Below are 18,241 nucleotides of genomic sequence, written 5' to 3' on the forward strand. Positions count from 1 at the left end.
CCTCCCTCTAAGGCAGGGACTTAAAATGTACCATTATCAGCTTTCAGGAGAATGTCTCCAGGGCAATTTAGCTCCAGGGACAGGAGAGCATGATGCATACAGAGCAGAGAAAAAGGAGAGAGCCTGTGCTCACTTGACTGGGTGCTCAGAAACCTACAGCCTTTATTTTTTTCTTTCCTTCTCAATTCCATATGAGTATATAGAGGTGGTGGAGGCTAGGATTTCCAAAATCAAAGGCCAAAATCTATCAGTCACTGTGAATCAAACACATCTTTCTTCAAGTGCATTCTAAGCCCACGTAATCCCTTTGCTTGTCTATTGGCAAGAAACACCTACTGCAAGAAAGCACATGGGCTGGGTTTGTGGAAGCAGAGCAAGCAGAGCAGTGTGACTTGTGTACGGTAATAAAGTTGGGAGGTTTTTTTGCATTTCAGCTGAAAATAGCAGTACCAGTACCAGCACCAGCAGCAGTATACTGGTACAAAGTTTCTAACCACAGTATCGCATACTCTAGAGAAGATGCCTCTGTCATGGAAATGCTGATCCTATGTCTTTGCCAAGATCACAGCTTTGCCTGCCAAGTACTCGCCCCTGCCTTTGTTTCAAAATTGTGTCATTTTAGTGCTCACTTTAGCAGGAGTATGAATCAGCTTTACACCTCGTTTTTATATGCTGTGCTATTCCTGCACAGCAAATAAAACCCTGTAACTAGATGTATAGAGGTTCTGTAGCAATCAAAGTACAAAATCAACAGCTACTCATATTAGATCCATGCAGGACTTGAATTCTGGTCCCCCAGCGATGTAACTAGATCATTACACATCATTTAGTTTCCACACATCCATCTTTATAAGCAGAGGGTACAGCGGCCTCATGAACATTGTCAGGTTCCAGTTTTGATAGCGTGATTCTCATTTCAAACACACACAGATGCACACGCACGTGCACACGTGCAGTGTGTTAGCCGAATGCTAATACTGAGCACACAGCCTCTTGTTTGCAGCAGGATGAGCAGCGCTCTTGAAAAGTGACTGCACTTTACAGAACAACTGAAAAGGTGGGAGAAAGAATTGCAGCCTTTTCTCAAGCACAGTGTTTTACGGATGCAATGCACAGGAACACACCTTCCAAATTTGACCTCTCAGCTGCCAGTTCTACTGAAATGAAACCATGCGTTAAATAGATGCATGCCAGCCTGTGCCAGCAGACCCCAGTCTCCAGCCCCCTTCCTCCAGCGAGGTGGGCAGCAGAAGCCGTTGTGCACCCAAAGTCTCCTTTCATGAACCACACTTTCATTTTACTTCACAGATGCCTTTGGTTCCTAGGCCCCCTCTCTACCTCCCATCAACTCCTCCAAATCCCAGTACCCCTCAAAGCATGTACAATGCACTGAAGATCATACCAGCAAATCATAATCTGGAGAAAATTAACGCTTAGAGAAATTAGCTCACAGCGAGTTTCAATCTTCTGTATATATTCCCCAAATACACAGAAAACATAAAAGGATTTAAGGTAATAAGTAATCTCGGATGCAGAGGGGAAAAAGGCAGAAAAAAAGCTGCATTTTTATGCTGTGTTGGGCGTCATTACTCAGTATACCAAAATATAAGTTTCTGATGAACTTTAATGCCTGCTGCCAAGAATGTAGCACAAATCATGCCTTTCTAGCATTTTTGCAAGCTATCCTCTGATTTCAGACTGACAAAGTCGTAATTGTAAGAAAAACTGCACTGTACATGACAGCAAAATATTTAAGCAACTTAAATTTTGCTTAGCGCATTACAACACATTCCATTCCATAAATATATTTAAACGAAACAGGCGACTTCATTACCCAGGATATGGAGAAGGCTGAGGTACTCCATTATTTTTTTGCCTCAGTTTTCACCAGCAAGGGCTTGGGCTACACTGTCCAGGTCACAGAAGGCAAAGACAGGGACTGGGAGAATGAAGAACCACCCACTGCAGGAGAAGATCAGGAGAAGATCAAGAATACCTAAGGAACCTGGAGGTGCACAAGTCCACAGGACCTGATGAGATGTATCCGTGGGTCCTGAGGGAACTGGCAGATGAAGCGGCCAAGCCACTCTCCACCGTATTTGAGAAGTCCTGGCAGTCTGGTTCCCACTGACTGGAAAAGGGGAAACATAACCCCCATTTTTAAGAAAGGAAAAAAGGAAGACCTGGGGAACTTCAGGCCAATCAGTCTCACCTCTGTGCCTGGTAAGATCATGGAGCAGATCCTCCTGGAAACTATGTTCAGGCACATGGAAAATAAGGAGGTCACTGGTGACAGCCAACACAGCTTCACTAAGGGGAAATCATGCCTGACAAATCTGGTGGCCTTCTACGACGGGACGACAATGTTGGTGGAAAAGGAAGAGTGACTAACATCATCTACCTGGACTTGTGCAAAGCATTTGACACTGTCCTGCATGACATCCTTGTCTCTAAACTGGAGAGACATGGATTGAAAGGATGGACCATTCAGTGGATAAGGAATTGGCTGGACAGTCGCCCTCAAAGAGTGCTGGTCAACGGCTCGATGTCCAAGTGGAGACCAGTGATGAGTGCCCGTTCCTCAGGGGTCGGTACTGGGACCGGCACTGTTTAACATCTTTGTCAGCGACATGGGCAGTGGGGTCGAGTGCACCCTCAGCAAGTTTGCCGATGACACTAAGCTGTGTGGTGTGGTCGACATGCTGGAGGGAACGGATGCCATCCAGAGGGACCTTGACAGACTTGAGAGATAGGCCCGTATGAACTGCATGAAGTTCAACAAGGCCAAGTGCAAGGTCCTGCATGTGGGTCAGCGCAATCCCAAGCACAACTACAGGCTGGGCAGAGAATGGATTGAAAGCAGCCCTGAGGAGAAGGACTTGGGGGTGTTGGCGGATGAGGAGCTCAACGTGTGTTGGCAATGAGACTTGCAGCCCAGAAAGCCAACCATGTCCTGGGCTGCATCAAAAGAGGCGTCACCAGCAGGTCAAGGGAGGTGATCCTGCCCCTCTACTCCGCTCTGATGAGACCCCACCTGGAGTACTGCATCCAGCTCTGGGGGCCCCAGTACAAGAAAGACATCGAGCTGTTGGAGCAACTCCAGAGGAAGGCCATGAAGATGATCAGAGGGCTGGAGCCCCTCTCCTATGAGGACAGGCTGAGACACCTGGCATTATTCAGCCTGGAGAAGAGAAGGCTCCGGGGAGACCTAATTGCGGCCAGTTCCTGAAGGGGGCCTACAGGAAAGCTGGTGAGGGACTGCTTACAAGGGCATGCAGTGACAGGACAAGGGGTAATGGCCTTAAGCTGAAGGAGGGTTGATTTAGATTAGGTATTAGGAATAAATTCTTTACTGTGAGGGTGATGAGACACTGGAACAGGTTGCCCGGAGAACCTGTGGCTGCCCCCTCCCTGGAAGTGTTCAAGGCCAGGTTGGATGGGGCTTTGGGCAACCTGGTCTAGTGGAGGGTGTCCCCGCCCATGGCAGAGAGGTTGGAACTAGATGATCTTTGAGGTCCCTTCCAACCCAAACCATTCTATGATTCTATAATGAACTTGGAGAAGATAATGAAGTTACAGTGGTAACAGCACAGTGTCAAGTCATCTACAAGCACCAAGACATTCATAAGGAAACAGTCTCAACACAAAGTCCTGCTTTTCTCATAGATACAATGAGGCAATCGTTTAGATCAGCATCAGTACAAACCACTACGTACCTCTTGGGACAGGAAGGGAATGACTTGTGCACATATAGCATTCAGCCTCTTCACAATTTCCGCCTGCAAGTGACAAGAAGAAAGAAGCTCAATTACACAAATTCTCATATGCGATTGTTACCCATGAACACAGAAGATACATTTGTTTGGGGTTTTTTCATCTCTAGTCATCCTCTGGTGAGGACAGATTATCAAAATGACAAAAGTATTTGTACACCAGTTCAACAATACCTAGGACGCTAATAATTTCTGGCTAAAAAGTTTTCCTTAAAAGACACAGTTTAGAACTGTGAAATTTAGAACTGTGAAATTTTAACTGTGAAAGTTAATTCTGATTATGCAATCAAAGGCATTTAAAGAAAAAATCTTCAGGATATGTAACATAAAAAAGATAAAATACTGTGCATCGAACTAAACTCTCTCCTATGAGGCAAAAAGAAGGGTAATTTCAAATTACAGTAATGCCACTGTAAGCGAAGTGAACAAACAAACCAATTGCTTCTATACTAACACTGCATATGATGAGAACATTAGCAACACAACATACAACTTCACTGATAATCGTTCTACCACGTATTCCAGAAAGGAGTATGACAGTTTTGTGTCATATTTATGCTGTTATCAAACCCGAGATTAGTAGTAGTTACTTTCATGTTGCAATTGTGATCAGAAATGAGTAATACACAATGTGTTACTTCCATACTGAAGATCAATTCTTATTCTGTGTATTTAATCTGCAAATCTCAATAGAGACGGCGGGATTTGGAGAGATAACACAAGAATTACAGGTCTGGAAAAAGAATGTTTAAAGCCACATAGACCTTCTTACAGTAAATCATAACCTTCTTATAATAAATTGTAACCAGGGTCAGTTCCTCATTATATGGTAGGACAGAATGCTCTTCCTCCTGCAAAGTCAGTAACCATACAGCGAAGACATACAAGCGTTGGCAACTTAGGCTTCCTTCTTTTAACAGCAACTCTCCCAGCCTTTTTGCTATCCTGTCTTTTAAACTGCGAACGCTTAGAAAACAGTCTATCGAGCAGAATGGCTCAGGACTAGCAGTAAAAAAGACAGAACCCCACATAAAATAAACCTGGGTGCAAGGAATATTGCAGTTACACAGGTACATAACCAGAAGACATGGTCCACTAGAGGTGAGGGTACATGTGAAACTAACTCTGCCCCCTTGTGCATACTGTGATACACTCGGGTTCACACTCGCTACTCCGCAACACAGTTTCTTCATTCCTCTGAATTCCATCTCAGCTCCTGCGGGTTATTTATGCAGTGATTTCTATGTTACGCTGCCCCAGTATCTTCCCACTGGTCTTCACTGTTTATGCAAGTCCTCATCTTGTTAAAGTTATGCATTTTAATGCACTTTTTACATTCATCTACTACAATTTTTCTGTTTATTCAGCAGCATAGCTACCTTAGAGGACACTTGAGAATATGTTCTTTTCACCACAAAGCTAAGCTACCTGCTAATTTCAAAGGTCTATATGTGCCTGTAATATTGGTTATCCCACAATGTAAAACTTAAATATCCCTTTAAACAGACAGTGTTCACCGTATTAGCTGACGCAGAGATTTATGAACTGCTTGTTACACCGAGCGGTACAGGGAGCGACAAGATGTGTGCCTCTCCGCTTCAGCCAGAGAGTCTGCATGATCCAATACAGCATTACTTGAGAAACAGTATTTGATTAAGGAATTGTAGACTGTAATATAATGCACAGCTGTGAAGTACCTGTGCTGTAGTGGTTCAAGCACCATTAATTTAGTCATTTCCAAATTTTGAGTCCTACCCTCGCTGCTATTTCTTTTTTTTAAAGGAATCGCCTGAGTACTTTAAAACCCAAGAGAAAACTACACGTCCTGCTCTTCGAGGATTTTCCCTATGAAGAGAAAACTCAAAAGTGCCGCCGTCTTGACTTGAGCTGAAGCCCCTCTGACCTGCCATTTAGCACACATGGGCCTTAGCTAAAGAAAAAGGCATGTGATGCTCTCCTCCCCTGCAAAACAACTCCTCCTACTCATCTTTAAAATGCCTGACGCAGCCATACCAACCTCCCGCTCTGCTCCTGGGGGAGCCTTTGCCTCGGCTGCGCTCAGCAGACGACCACTCTTATGACCACTCTTCCATCACAGCCAGGTTAGCTGGACGCCTCAACGGCACCGCTTAGGAACTGAGGATAAAACTAGCTCCAAGTGCCATGCTGGAGTTCAGCGTGTAATTTTAAAAGGCTTGTAGATTCAGAGATTTTTAAGGCCAGAAGGGACTGTTACAACTGTCTTATCTGACCTCCTCAGTAACGCAGGCTGTAAAACTTCACCGATTTCTCCATCAAACCCGTAAATTCTAGTTCAGCTGGAATATAGCTTAGTCAACAAAAATAATTTTATTCAACTCACTTTGAGACATTTCTTCTCAATTAAGGTACGCAACCCCAGCCATTTCAAGCTATTTCAGCTATGATGTTTTTCTTTTGATCACTTCCCTCCCTCCCCAGCAGAAGACTTATATGTCTCTCTTCTACTGCTCTTCTGGCCAAAAAAGTGGTTGAAACTTATTTGCGCAATATTTATACAAAAATTCACCTCCGGCAGATTCTGAGCCTGGGAAACGTTAAGCTAGAAAGCATCCTCCAAAAAGCTGTAACTGAGAACAGGTGACTGAATATGAACACACTTGATACCAATCCCACTGGAGTGCAGAACAGCGAGCCTTTCCATGCTGCGCGCAGGAAGGCGAGCTGATGGAGACAGCACCCAGCTCAATCTACGGAGAAGAAAAAAAAAAGAGCTGGCTAACAGCTTCGAGAGATGCCAGGACCTTCCCCAGCAGCATTTCTCAGCTAGGCAAGGGGCTCACGGGGCCAGTCACAACAAAGCTGAGAAGCCCTTGCTACGCCAAACCAGGTCTTTACACTCTAAACCAGTCTTCACTCCCCCAAACAACCAGCGTCCCCCGTTGCGTGGCTGTGTGTATAGTTGTGTTTTATCACTCCCAACACTTGGGCGGCAAGGACATGGCCCGAGCGAGCAGCAGTGGACCGTGGAAGCACAGCACGGCCGAGACATCAACTGCCCACCTCTGGAGACCGCAGGCAGCAGGAAGGCACGAAGGAAAAAAAGCACAATTTCATAGAATCAGGCAGCCAATTCCTCACGCAGAAAACCAAAGTCACCTCGGAAACACGGCTGCTTCCGCGGTTGTCTGATTTTGCCTCTGTTGTCCCATGGGACCAGGCTTTGGAGAAGCATCATTTATTTACAGGCCTTTCCACTGGGCGTCGGTTATCGGCCAGTAATACTGTGGGCACACACACACTTCTAATGGCCTATGTTTTGAAACCAAGTCTAATCTGATGGCGCAGCGCCCAAACTCCTTTTCCAGCATAGCCATTAAAGGATGTAGGTTATTGCTATTGTCACCATTGATATTTGTCATTGTAATGTAATTAGGGCCCTAAAATGATGCATTACAGCCCTTGGCACAGCTTCTATTAAAATCTTTTCTTCTGCTCACTGAACTGCGACCTGCTTTCTGATGAATAACAGACAGACAGCTTTAGGGTGAGGAGCAGATTCATCAAAGAAGTATTTTTCAGCTCTGGAAATAAAATAAATAAATAACAGAGGGCAAACTAAGAAGAAAAGCGCAAGGAAGGAACAGAGAGGGGAGAAAGAAAAAAAAAGCGCACAGCGCATTTGAATTTCATCTGACCACTTGAAATTCTGATTGCATCTGATGAATCTTTCTTAGGACAATATATTCCCAGCCTGTGAATCACATGGTTAATCAGGGCTCTAATCTGCTATCCATCAGCCTATGCCAGCACTGTAACTTCCAATCAAATTTATAGGTTATGTGGGTCACGCATCCCTGAACAACTACATTCACGGATATCCCATTTAAACCAGCACAGACTCTAAAATGCTGTTGTTAGGGTTACTGAATGTTATAATACTATTCAAAGCTTTATGAAAGCTCCTGATAAACAGCTGCTAAATTATTGCCTGTGGATACAGCGTGATGCTCTGAAATAGCATTAATGGCCCAATAAAAGGGCGATTGTTCATGCCAAAATATAAAAAGGATAGCTTTTGCTGCCATAGTTTGTCAAATATGTTAACAAACACCGACACTTCTATTACTCCTTTCCCTAAACACAAAAGATGTTTGGTTTTGCATAAAAACACACCAGCATAGAACCAGAAAAGATGAGGAAGAGGCAGGCAGGGAAGGCTCAGGCTGGAACTGTCTTTTTACTTAATCTAATGCAAGCTTGTATTGTTTGCATCCTTTGGGCAACACCTACAAAAGACACTATTTTTAACAGTTTTGATCTCTGTTCCTAGCCACTTACGTGGAATCTCTTTTAAAAAGAGAAAGATTAACTACAGAGTTAATAACTTTTCTGTTTTGTTATGCATATAAAGAGATAACCATAAAATCACTGTGCCAGAATTGGACCCAAGTAAAGGAATGAAGACCCATACCAGCCAACAGTCCCTCAGCATCACTGCTGGGATACTGCACAAGAGCAATAGCTTAGGTCCCCGACTCAGCCAACAAAATCCGGTGGTTCAATGGTACTTAATTGCCTAAATATGCCTAAAAAACCTACCTTTAAAAGCATACTGAAGGAGATAAGCCTGTGGGCAAGGCTACGCCTCAGGTCTGACGAGGTAAGCCAGCCCCTGAAGGGGGCTCAGCAAAGTTGGTCCTTGGGGTACAACCACAGCCCCGCAGCTACCAGCTGTACGCAGAAGGGAGCATGTGACGGACCATTAGACTCCTAAATCCCTTTGAGGATGGCAATGTAGGGGTTTAATTCAATTTAGCCTTGCCACACACAGCTAAAATAGGACATAAGCACACGGTAAAATATGGGAATGTGTTTAAGTGCCTTGATAAGTATGTTAGCATATGTCCAAATTCTTAGCACAGATGGGGACTAAAAGAGAAGCAAGAATCATATAAACTCCAGATATTAAAATATTCAGCAATGTTCTAATACATAAGGAGTTCAGAATCAATTTGCTGCTTAAAAATCTCCATTTGCATTCTTTTTTTGGCAGAAGGAAAAAAGAGAATTGGAATTTTATTTATAGTATATAAACTTCAGGAAAATATTTCCACTATATTTCACAAAGTTCCATAGTTATTACAATTATAAAAAATTGCTGGTAAAGAATTACCACTGGAGGCTGTAGGTCTGTCAGTGGAATGGAAACAAAACTACTATGTATGTATTGTTGAAATAAAACAGAATAATAAAACACTATTGGGAAACCCATTTCAGCAGCCAGTAGGAAAAAGAATATATGCAATTACACTTTCAGAAAAATAATCTGAAACAACTGTTATTTCAGGTTTAATTTGTTCTACACAATGCAGCCTTTGCCAAAAAGATCAATCTAGTTTATTAAGTGCTTACCAAGAACACATGCACACACCCATAATATCTAAACAAGCATTTCAAAAATTAGTGCGAACAAAAACATTATTACACTGTACAAGACATATCACAATTCTGAATGGAGCGAGCAAAAAAGCTAATCTTAGTATTTCATAGAAAATTAACTCTTCTTTCATAAAGAAGAATGTGTTTTGTTTTAATCACAGACTGTTGCCTGGAAGTGCTTACTCCATTTCTACAGAACTGGAGGAAATACCGCAAGCCCTGAATATAAAATTTCTCTTCAGCCCTAAAGGAACGGTGTTTGGAAACTGAGCCACAAACAGTCTAATCTTGTAGTCGAAGAGAGTGGAGGGAAAAATTCTCTGGTGAGAAGGATATTAAACAGAAAACAACTTCTTCACCAAGCCAATTGCTCAAGTTTAGGAGATTGAATTTGAGCAATGAAAGTAAGAGTTGATTGAACACAGGCGGGACCACCAGACTTTGCTGAATAACCATGGGTACATTCTCCACCTCACTTTCCTATCAACCTCCTTTACAAACATCCCAGCTAAGCTCATGAAGTACTGTAAATCTGATACTTACCCTTTGTAACTTAATTTAGGTGCTTATTTTGCACAAAATACTGCAGACAGCAACATAAGCAATAAACCAGAGTGGCAGAATTTTCAAAACCAATTTTCTAATGTACATCCCAATCCGTGGGCTGCTGAAGTGAACTGATAAGACATGGCTTTTATTTAATGTCTCAGGAACCACGTGGAGCTCAACTGAGCAAGAAAGGGTACATATTGAATCATTCATGATTAAGACAATAAAAAGCAAGTCAAGTAAGGTGACATATAAACATGCCTCAAGACTGTCACTTGAGGAAGTCGACATTTTTTGTTAATATCGACTTCTACCAGCAAGTAGGGGAATAGAAATGCACAGCCTGGAGATCCCCATAGCCTTTCATTTGTTCAGGCTGCCAGCAGGTAGCAAGCTGTGCCCTGCCCTGCCCTGCCACCAGCACCTACACAGCATCCAGAAAAAAGGCTGCAAGTGAAACTTGGTGGCAGAGACTGGCTTCGATTTCCCTTCCTCAAAGGCAGCAGTAAACACTTGCTGGAAAAGCAGACAGGAATGAGTAAGAAAGGGACACTGCCATGGGAGGTGCTGTTTCCATCAGTAGAGCTTTGAAGTCCTCCGTAAGGTACTGTCCCTTCACCTACCAGCAATCCTCAGAATTTCACGGCAGTACTTGTTTTGTGAAATACGCCCTCATAACATAGGGATGAGAAATTTCCACTACTCTCCACCACCTGAAGGAATCTGACTTCATATCAAAAAACTCCCAAACAAACAAAACTTTTTTTTAAGCTTATAAACCTGTGGCATTGCACTAAGGCAGCTGCAGCTCCGAATTCAGTCTTTTGCATCTGTCTTCTAGCTGCAATTAGGTCAGAATTTCCCATTTTAATCTTTCTCATTAACAGCTGAAATACGGCAGCACACACACAATCACCACTCTCTTACCACTCGATTCCTCCCCTCACACATCCCTCCAAAACTTCTGACCACAGTTCTTCAGTGCCTGCTGGAAACGACACAAGCCAGTCTGAGCCTGTCCTTGCAACTATATGCATACAGTGGTTGTAGTGCACAGTTTTAATTTAAATGGATGTAGAAAGTCCTCTGTTTATTTACACCGCAATTTCATACTCTCTTTCTGAGAAGTAGCAGGAAAAGTAGTCAGAAAGAAATACTACGGGTCAATAGTTTCAATGTATACATCGTGAAAAACTGGGGAAAAACAAGGAAAAAAAAAGGAAAAAAAAAAAGAGAAAAAAAAAAAGGTCAAATCCTGTTCTCAGTAGGCTTATGTTTAACTTGAGGTGTCCTTAACTGCCCTGGTAAACATTAAGGAGGGAGTATTTCAGGAAAAACCCAAAAATCTCTAGCAGGTGAATCTAGAAGAAACATTTTTTTTTTTTTTAAAGTTACATATATAGTACTTAGAAAAGGGGGTTCTGCTGCTCTTTTTAAATGTTACCACAAAATAAACACTAAAATAGTTTTCCCTCTGCAAAGTAGAGCTGTCAGTGCCCAGTTCTGACCCCCACCAGCACTCACCTTTCATTTACAAATACAATGAAAGGAAGACTCAGAAGTAGCTGTAAGCACCTCATTACCTACGCCCACTCTCTGTATCATGGCTACAGTGCTTACTCTGGAGCAGTATGCTCCAAATGTTAATCACCAAGAAGCTGATAGCTATCACGGCTGAAAACTGTGAAGACTGTGCCAGACTTCCAGCTACATCTACAAGGTGGTACTGTTAGTCTTGAAGCTTACCTTAAACACTGCAACCAATGGTAACATCTAAAAGTCTGACAAAAAAGAAGGAAGGAAATTTAGTTTGTCCAGCAAGTGTGGTGGTGTTCCAGGTTTTAAGAAACTACATAAAGCTGATCAATAAACTTTTAAAAGTGTCTGTCAGAAGTCCCCCATAAAAAACAGGAAGAGCAATGTGACTGCTGAACTAAATTTATTTTCTTCCAGAATCATCTGGAGGCCAGGAATCAGCCCTTCTGCATCAGGAACAAGGTTACTTCTTCTCTTCCACCTCTGGATTCCTTTGCCTCAGCCCTGCAGGTCATGAAAGGTGGAGCCCATCGATTACGTTTGCTTCCAGAAAAGATAAATACTAGGAATCAGCACATTGATCTATTCAGTGGAATTTTTAGGTCTGGTTACAAGAATTCTTACAGTGTTTGAAAACTTTGTCATGTTTCGCCTTCAGTCTCTCATCTCTTCTTTCTACCTAGCAATTTCATACCACGTGGTGAATAGCTATCAATTAGCTTAAGAAATCCAGCAAAAAAACCCTGGTATTTATTTCAAGGAAAAGTAGTCTACACAAAGGAAACAACATTTTAACTCCTTTTCCATTGTGACTTCCTGTTGTACTATGAAAATGAGCAATACTCAGATGCAATTTCCATAGATTAAGGTAACAGATTTTTGTATATGACATAATAGCCCAAAATCCTGCCCCTTTTAAGCCAGTACACAAAAGCGTTATTTTTCACAACACCGTGAAAGAGATGAAAGAATAGTGTAGTGGATTTTGTAGCAATGCTATAATAAAGCTTCAATTTTGGATCCTTGCAATCGTACAAATTCAAGTAAAGCATGTTACTATCTCAACTTTTAAACCATTTGGAAGTATGATACCTGTTAATTCTTTCTGAAGATAAATAAATGTTTCATATGCCTTGGTGGTATTTATCAAGTCCCAGTTTCTGGAATAAAATGATCATCTGAGAATCAGATTACATTTAAGACATTTTTTGCCTTTTCCTACCTAGAGAGTTGTTTTTTTTTTTTTTTTTAAATCAACACTCAACAAGTGAATGTTATCTAAAATAGTCAGGTGGTATAAGGAAGGCACATTTTCTTTTACTCTGAATTTAAATGCAAGTGTCAACTTCAGGTGCTGACTCATGGTTTCTTCATGCTTTGAGGTGGCAATGCCACACTCCTACTGAAGCACCAGCCATGGACTTCCATCCTGCAGCACCCTACGGATGGGCACGCTAGGATGAATTGTCACCAGCCTTGTTGCCCGGGGCTTATCCCGTACCACACAGGACAACACAGCCAGTCGGGATCCCAGTTCCTTTTCTTTGGAGCAGGTTGCCCTGAGAGTTAAGAGGGACAGCACCAAGGAGCTGCAGAACGGAGTGCATTCATCCAGTGAGGAAGGACTGGAAGTTCCAGCCTTTCACACATCTCTGCCGCCACTCAAGATTATATTGATTCATATTTGTATTTTTTAACTAAAATACTTGCTGTGATGACTAGCTCATCAGGAAGGGATTCTCGATGCAGCAGAATGCTGCTTTCCTGAGATCAACAACAAAAAAACAGTCTATAGTTCTGACTCCCATTGAGGAGAAAATATTGATATGAATTGTCATTGCTCATAATTTCAGTCATTGTGGATCATAACTACCTCTGCTGAAAATAACTGTTCGGATTTCAGCATTTCTGCAACTGGGGTTTCTTGCCATTTTTTCCCTAACTGAAGGAGGACAAGGAAAGAACAGGTAATTTTATCCTTCAACATGTGAATATCTAACAAGTGGTAGTTTCACCAGCAAAATACATCTAAAATAATGTACAATTATCTTTTTAAACTTCCTAAGAAGACACATTTGCAAAGCAAATGCTAAGACATTTGTAAGACATGCATGCTTAATATGTTCAGGAAATTCACTTGTCCAAGACAGCTGGATACACTAAGTACATCTTGATGTTCAATTCATTTGAATGGTATTCCCTCAGTAAGACTCCTGCCAGGACAGACTCTGAGTTAAGCAACACTAAATGGCATTTATCTTTAAATTACATCAGTATTATTGAGGTTTTCAAATACTCTTCATCCAAGAGGGATTTCAACTTAAAATAACTTTTTAAAGAAACACAAAGTTTAAGAAAATGCCATAAAAAGAACAGGAGGCATGGAGCAAAGGAGAACTCTCTGCTTGGGAAATGCAGATTTCATAAAACCTTTTGCAGTGCTCTAACTCCCTGTGAGATCACACTTTATGTGGAGAGCTACTATGAACTGCATTAATTTCAGACAAATGCTCAAGATGCACCATATGTTAAGTGCGCTCTTCATCATACCGCACCTACAGACTTTAATAAAAACATCTAGAACGTGGAAAGTAGATCAAATGTTAGCAAATGAAAGGGGTAAATAATCAACTTTATAAACAGATTAACCGTGTGATAATAATATCAACACATTTCTCCTTAAATGTTTTCTTATCAAAAAAAGGCATCAAACAGGATTCCATCATGAAGTTGGTCCAATTTCGCACTCGTGATCCTCTTATGAAGATGTCTGGGCCAGAAATACGGATTACACACCCACCACCTCTTGAGACAGAGAAGTCTTTTGCTGTAGCTTCACATGCACTTTAAATTGGCATAAAAACAGGAACTCTCCCCTGATCCAACTACTCCTGCTCACCCCACCCTTTTGCTGCTCGCATTTTTGTGGGTATGTGGTGAGCTAAGCAATGAATTTATCAAAGTTAAAACCCAGATCCCCACAAATCTTTTTTCTTTTAAATACAAACATCATCCCAGACCCAGTTTACCATGGAGTTAACCCAAATGCAGGATCACCCCTTTCATTACCAATGCCACCTTCCTCCTGCCTGAAGTGTACGGAAAACTTCAGTCTCAGACACACAAAACCTCTAAGCTGAGGCTTTTTGTGAACACTCCTTTGAGTCAGAAAACAAGAGCACGGTTAAGAGAGCAAACCACACAGCAGCACTCCGGGCAAGCTGCTCATTTCGTTACAGATACTGATACTTCTCTGAGCATACGAAGGCACTCCGTTTCACTTCCTCCACTATCCTGCAACCAAGACATATTGCTATCAACCACATCCTAAACTTTTCACCTCTCGGGTTAGCATCATGATCTGGTTTAGCTGCAAGTTTCAACCAGTCTTTAGAGCCACTTGTTAGATCATCTGGTAAACCAAATCACCAATACCCAATTGCACAGTGAATTCAAAACAATAAATAAATAAAAACTAGCGTACATTAGTGGTGGACGTCCTAGCTCGGTAGTGGTCAGATGAAGAAATTAAATGCTGTGGTCAAAACTGTGAAAAAAAAAAAACCCACTCATAAAACAGTGTATTTTTTTTCAGTTACAGCAGACAGCATGACAGACAGCAAAACCACATTTCCATGCCTTTTTTTTTTTTAATGGATCTCTGGCTTTTTGCCATAGAATAATTCTATGGCTTACCAAAATGCAGTCTCTGAACTTGTTAATTTCGTATTTAGTTAGCTAGGTCTGTAATCTTGCCGCCCTTTTAATCAAAAAGGTTTCAGGCAAGCATTGATATGAAAAATACTCATGCAAATACTAACATTTTTACTCACAAAAATACACAGAGGTTATATCTATTTTGGTTTATGAGAATCTGTTTTGCACAAACTATTATAATTATTCCTTTTCATAATAGCAGCTTCCCATGACAATTAGAGGCTAAGCTGTGCTATTCTGTTTGCATTAGAAATTTGCCAAAATACAAGAAAGGAAACCTTAAAATCATTGAACTACCTACTGACTGTTTGCAAACCTGTTTGTGTATAATCACTATCTGTTTTTCACAAAGACGACAGAAAAAGCCGGGGGGAGGAGGAAGGGAAATAGGTTTGATGACTAGTGGATAGCTCAGATGGTATTTCCTTTGTGTGAGCTTCACTGAAGATAAAAGAATAAGTTGGAAAATATTAACCTTTAATATAAAGGGAAGGCAGCTCAAAATGACTGATTTTTTTATTGAAATAAGTAAGTTTTCACTGCTGTAACATACCATGTTGCGTAGGTGAAAGCAAAGGAAAGAGAAGTGAGAAAAAGTTTTATTTTTTAACAGCCACCAACACGGGATACCGTGAATTTACCATCACAAGTATAACTTCAGCTCATGAATGCAAAACTGAAGTCGCCTTTAAACTAGCTGCAGAACTGCCCAAAGAAGCTGGAGAAATACTCAGCCCAGTAAAACCTTGCCAACTTCTCGGTTAGCAGGACCTGAATGAGTCTGCTCAATGGTGGTTAAAGCACACTGGTGAGTACTTCAGTCACATCCTTGAACACCATCCACATGCGCCAAAAAGTACTCTATCTTAACTCTGTACCTGTAAACAAAGTTTTAAAAATACATGCCATTTTCCACCAATGCAGCCCAAAGCAATACAAAATTACTCTCGATATGCACCACAGGACCTGTGTAGAGCTCACTTGATATGTTTGTAAATTAGGATTTCTCCAGCTCTACTGACTAAGCTAGACTGTACACTGAGAGATATCATAGTCTTGTTAAATTCACAGCTGTTCTGCCTCCAAAACTGGCACTCTTCTGAGGAAGGGCAACCAAGAAAGGTAGCGCCAAAGTGATGCTCGGTAGATAAACTGACCTACTTTACCATCTAAATCCCACTGCTTCCCCAAAGTGGAAAAGCACAGCAGTGTTTCAGTGGAGAGCATCAGATATCAAACCTTTCTCCTATCTTATGCTGAAGACAGCCCTCAGACTAGTATTTCTTTTCCAAAGTCCAACTTCCATTTATGGTCAAAACTAGATTTACAGCTTCTCACACATGTGGGGTCTTCACATGCTAAAGAGTGAAGATTCAACCAAAGCTGTGATCCTCACTGTTGAATACTAAGCTGGTTTGCCTAATCTTTTGACAACTCACATTGTCATTATCTTCCTTCAATCTCTGCAACAATAAATCAAGACAGAGCCTTCTGCAGATTCATTGTCTAATGGGCAGGTAGAAATTCAAATGAGGTTAAAAAGAGACTGGGAAACTAGCTACTTGAGATCTACACCAAGAGCCTACCTCAGACGAATTCTGCATAGAACCAGGAGGCACAGAAAGATTTAACAAACCCTGTATCTTCCCTAACCTTACAATGTTAATTGCTTGTACCAGAGAATCAAGATACCATGGTGCTGCAACCACTGCACACAAGCCCCACCTCCGGCATTTGCCAAGGTTTGGGCATGCAGCAAGAAGGTAGTGACATGCTACTACAATGTAAGAAAGTTTGTTTCAGTTTTCCCCCCAAAATCCCGCACAGGTAGTATTATCCCATTTTCCAGATGGGGAAGAGAGGCTAAGAAGATAGATTACCAAGGGCAAACTTCCTTAATACAAATCAAAGTGTTGACTGCATTACCGCTGAAAGGTACATCACTGGAGCATGCTAATTGCAGCTGGGATGGAGAAGACAGTAGAATTCACATGGGAGACAAAATGGGGAACAAAACTGTCTTGAGAAAGAGCATCCTGCCCCAAGCATCTTACAGTCTAGAGAGATAAACATAGCCACTTCTGAGTGACTCCCATGTAATAATATCTCACCTCCCATTTCATTTTTGCTCTCCAAAAACTGCTCTGTGGTAAGGGTTATGCTTCAGGAAATAGTATTACTGCCATTTCCCAGACAGAGAAGTGAAGCAGTGAAAGCCAGAGGTGAAGTCTCCAGAAGGTATGTAATGGGATTTTTAAAAATGCCTAAGCAGACTAGACGTGTAATTCAGGCAGAAAGTCAGCAACAGACAAATGCTCATGAAGATTGCCAAGAATTCCTAAGCACAGGGGGGCACTTACTCATACCCAAAGACACATAAATGTACCTTTGCATCTTAAAAAAAAAGGCACATCAAATATAAATGCTGGAGCACCACAAGCGTGTCCTGGCAGCACCAACTTTGGTATCTCAGCGTTCAAGCAGTGAGAGACTTAAGACACACCAGTGACCTCAACATTCCCTTTGAGCCATCCTCTGTACGTGTTGGATTTCTGTGGCTCCATGCCGAATCGCTTCACTCGTCCTACATGCTGCAAGTATCACTCTGCCCTCGTTCAGCTGGCCCTGCAGCCCAGCAGTGCAGAAGTGCCCACAGCATCGCTCCCGTCTCGCTGCAGACAGCAGTCAAAGCGGCTTATCCGAGGTCTCACAGGTAGTCTTTGACAGCATAGTCCAGAAACTCACACCTGGATCCCCCCAAGCCCTGGACCTTGGTGGCTGCATCTCATCTGCCTGGGAGCTCTCTGCTTTGCTGCACATTAATACAGAGAGGTATTTCCTGTGTCTACAGATTTTCAGGCTCTCCAGGTTCTGTCGCAGGCTTAAATAAACCTCATGACCCTTAATACAGTGCATACTTACAGCAGCATTTTTCTTTGAAAATGTGTAAACGAAGATTATCCCAGGATTCTTCTCACCCACACAAAAAGACTTGTTCAAAATCAATGCTTTAGAAGAAATACACACCTGAATGCCGGGCAGAACACAGAGCTAAGTAAATAGCAACTAAACAAAGGACAAAATATCACCATTTCTTACATTCACAAGGCCTGTATGCCCATTTGGCTGAAGGCATATTTGAAAAAAAAAGTTGCATATGCCAAGAAGCTGGACATTTGTATCTGCAAAGGAAAGTCTTATGTCTTTCCATAGAGGTAAGTTTTGAAAGCGTCTAGTAACATGGC

At 41.9% G+C, this 18,241-nt stretch overlaps 1 protein-coding gene across 2 annotated transcripts in view; it reads right to left on the reverse strand.

Annotated features, from left to right (window-relative positions):
• LOC104635200 (TLE family member 4, transcriptional corepressor) overlaps positions 1-18,241 on the reverse strand; it is a 99,148-nt gene that overhangs the window by 64,753 nt on the left and 16,154 nt on the right. For both annotated transcript variants that reach the window (XM_075740033.1, XM_075740032.1), the window contains exon 5: positions 3,717-3,779. In XM_075740033.1, coding sequence (XP_075596148.1) covers positions 3,717-3,779 — 63 coding nt within the window. The remainder of the gene's footprint in view (positions 1-3,716; positions 3,780-18,241) is intronic.

The sequence above is a fragment of the Balearica regulorum genome, chromosome Z (assembly GCF_011004875.1).
Source record: "Balearica regulorum gibbericeps isolate bBalReg1 chromosome Z, bBalReg1.pri, whole genome shotgun sequence".
Lineage (NCBI taxonomy): Eukaryota > Metazoa > Chordata > Aves > Gruiformes > Gruidae > Balearica > Balearica regulorum.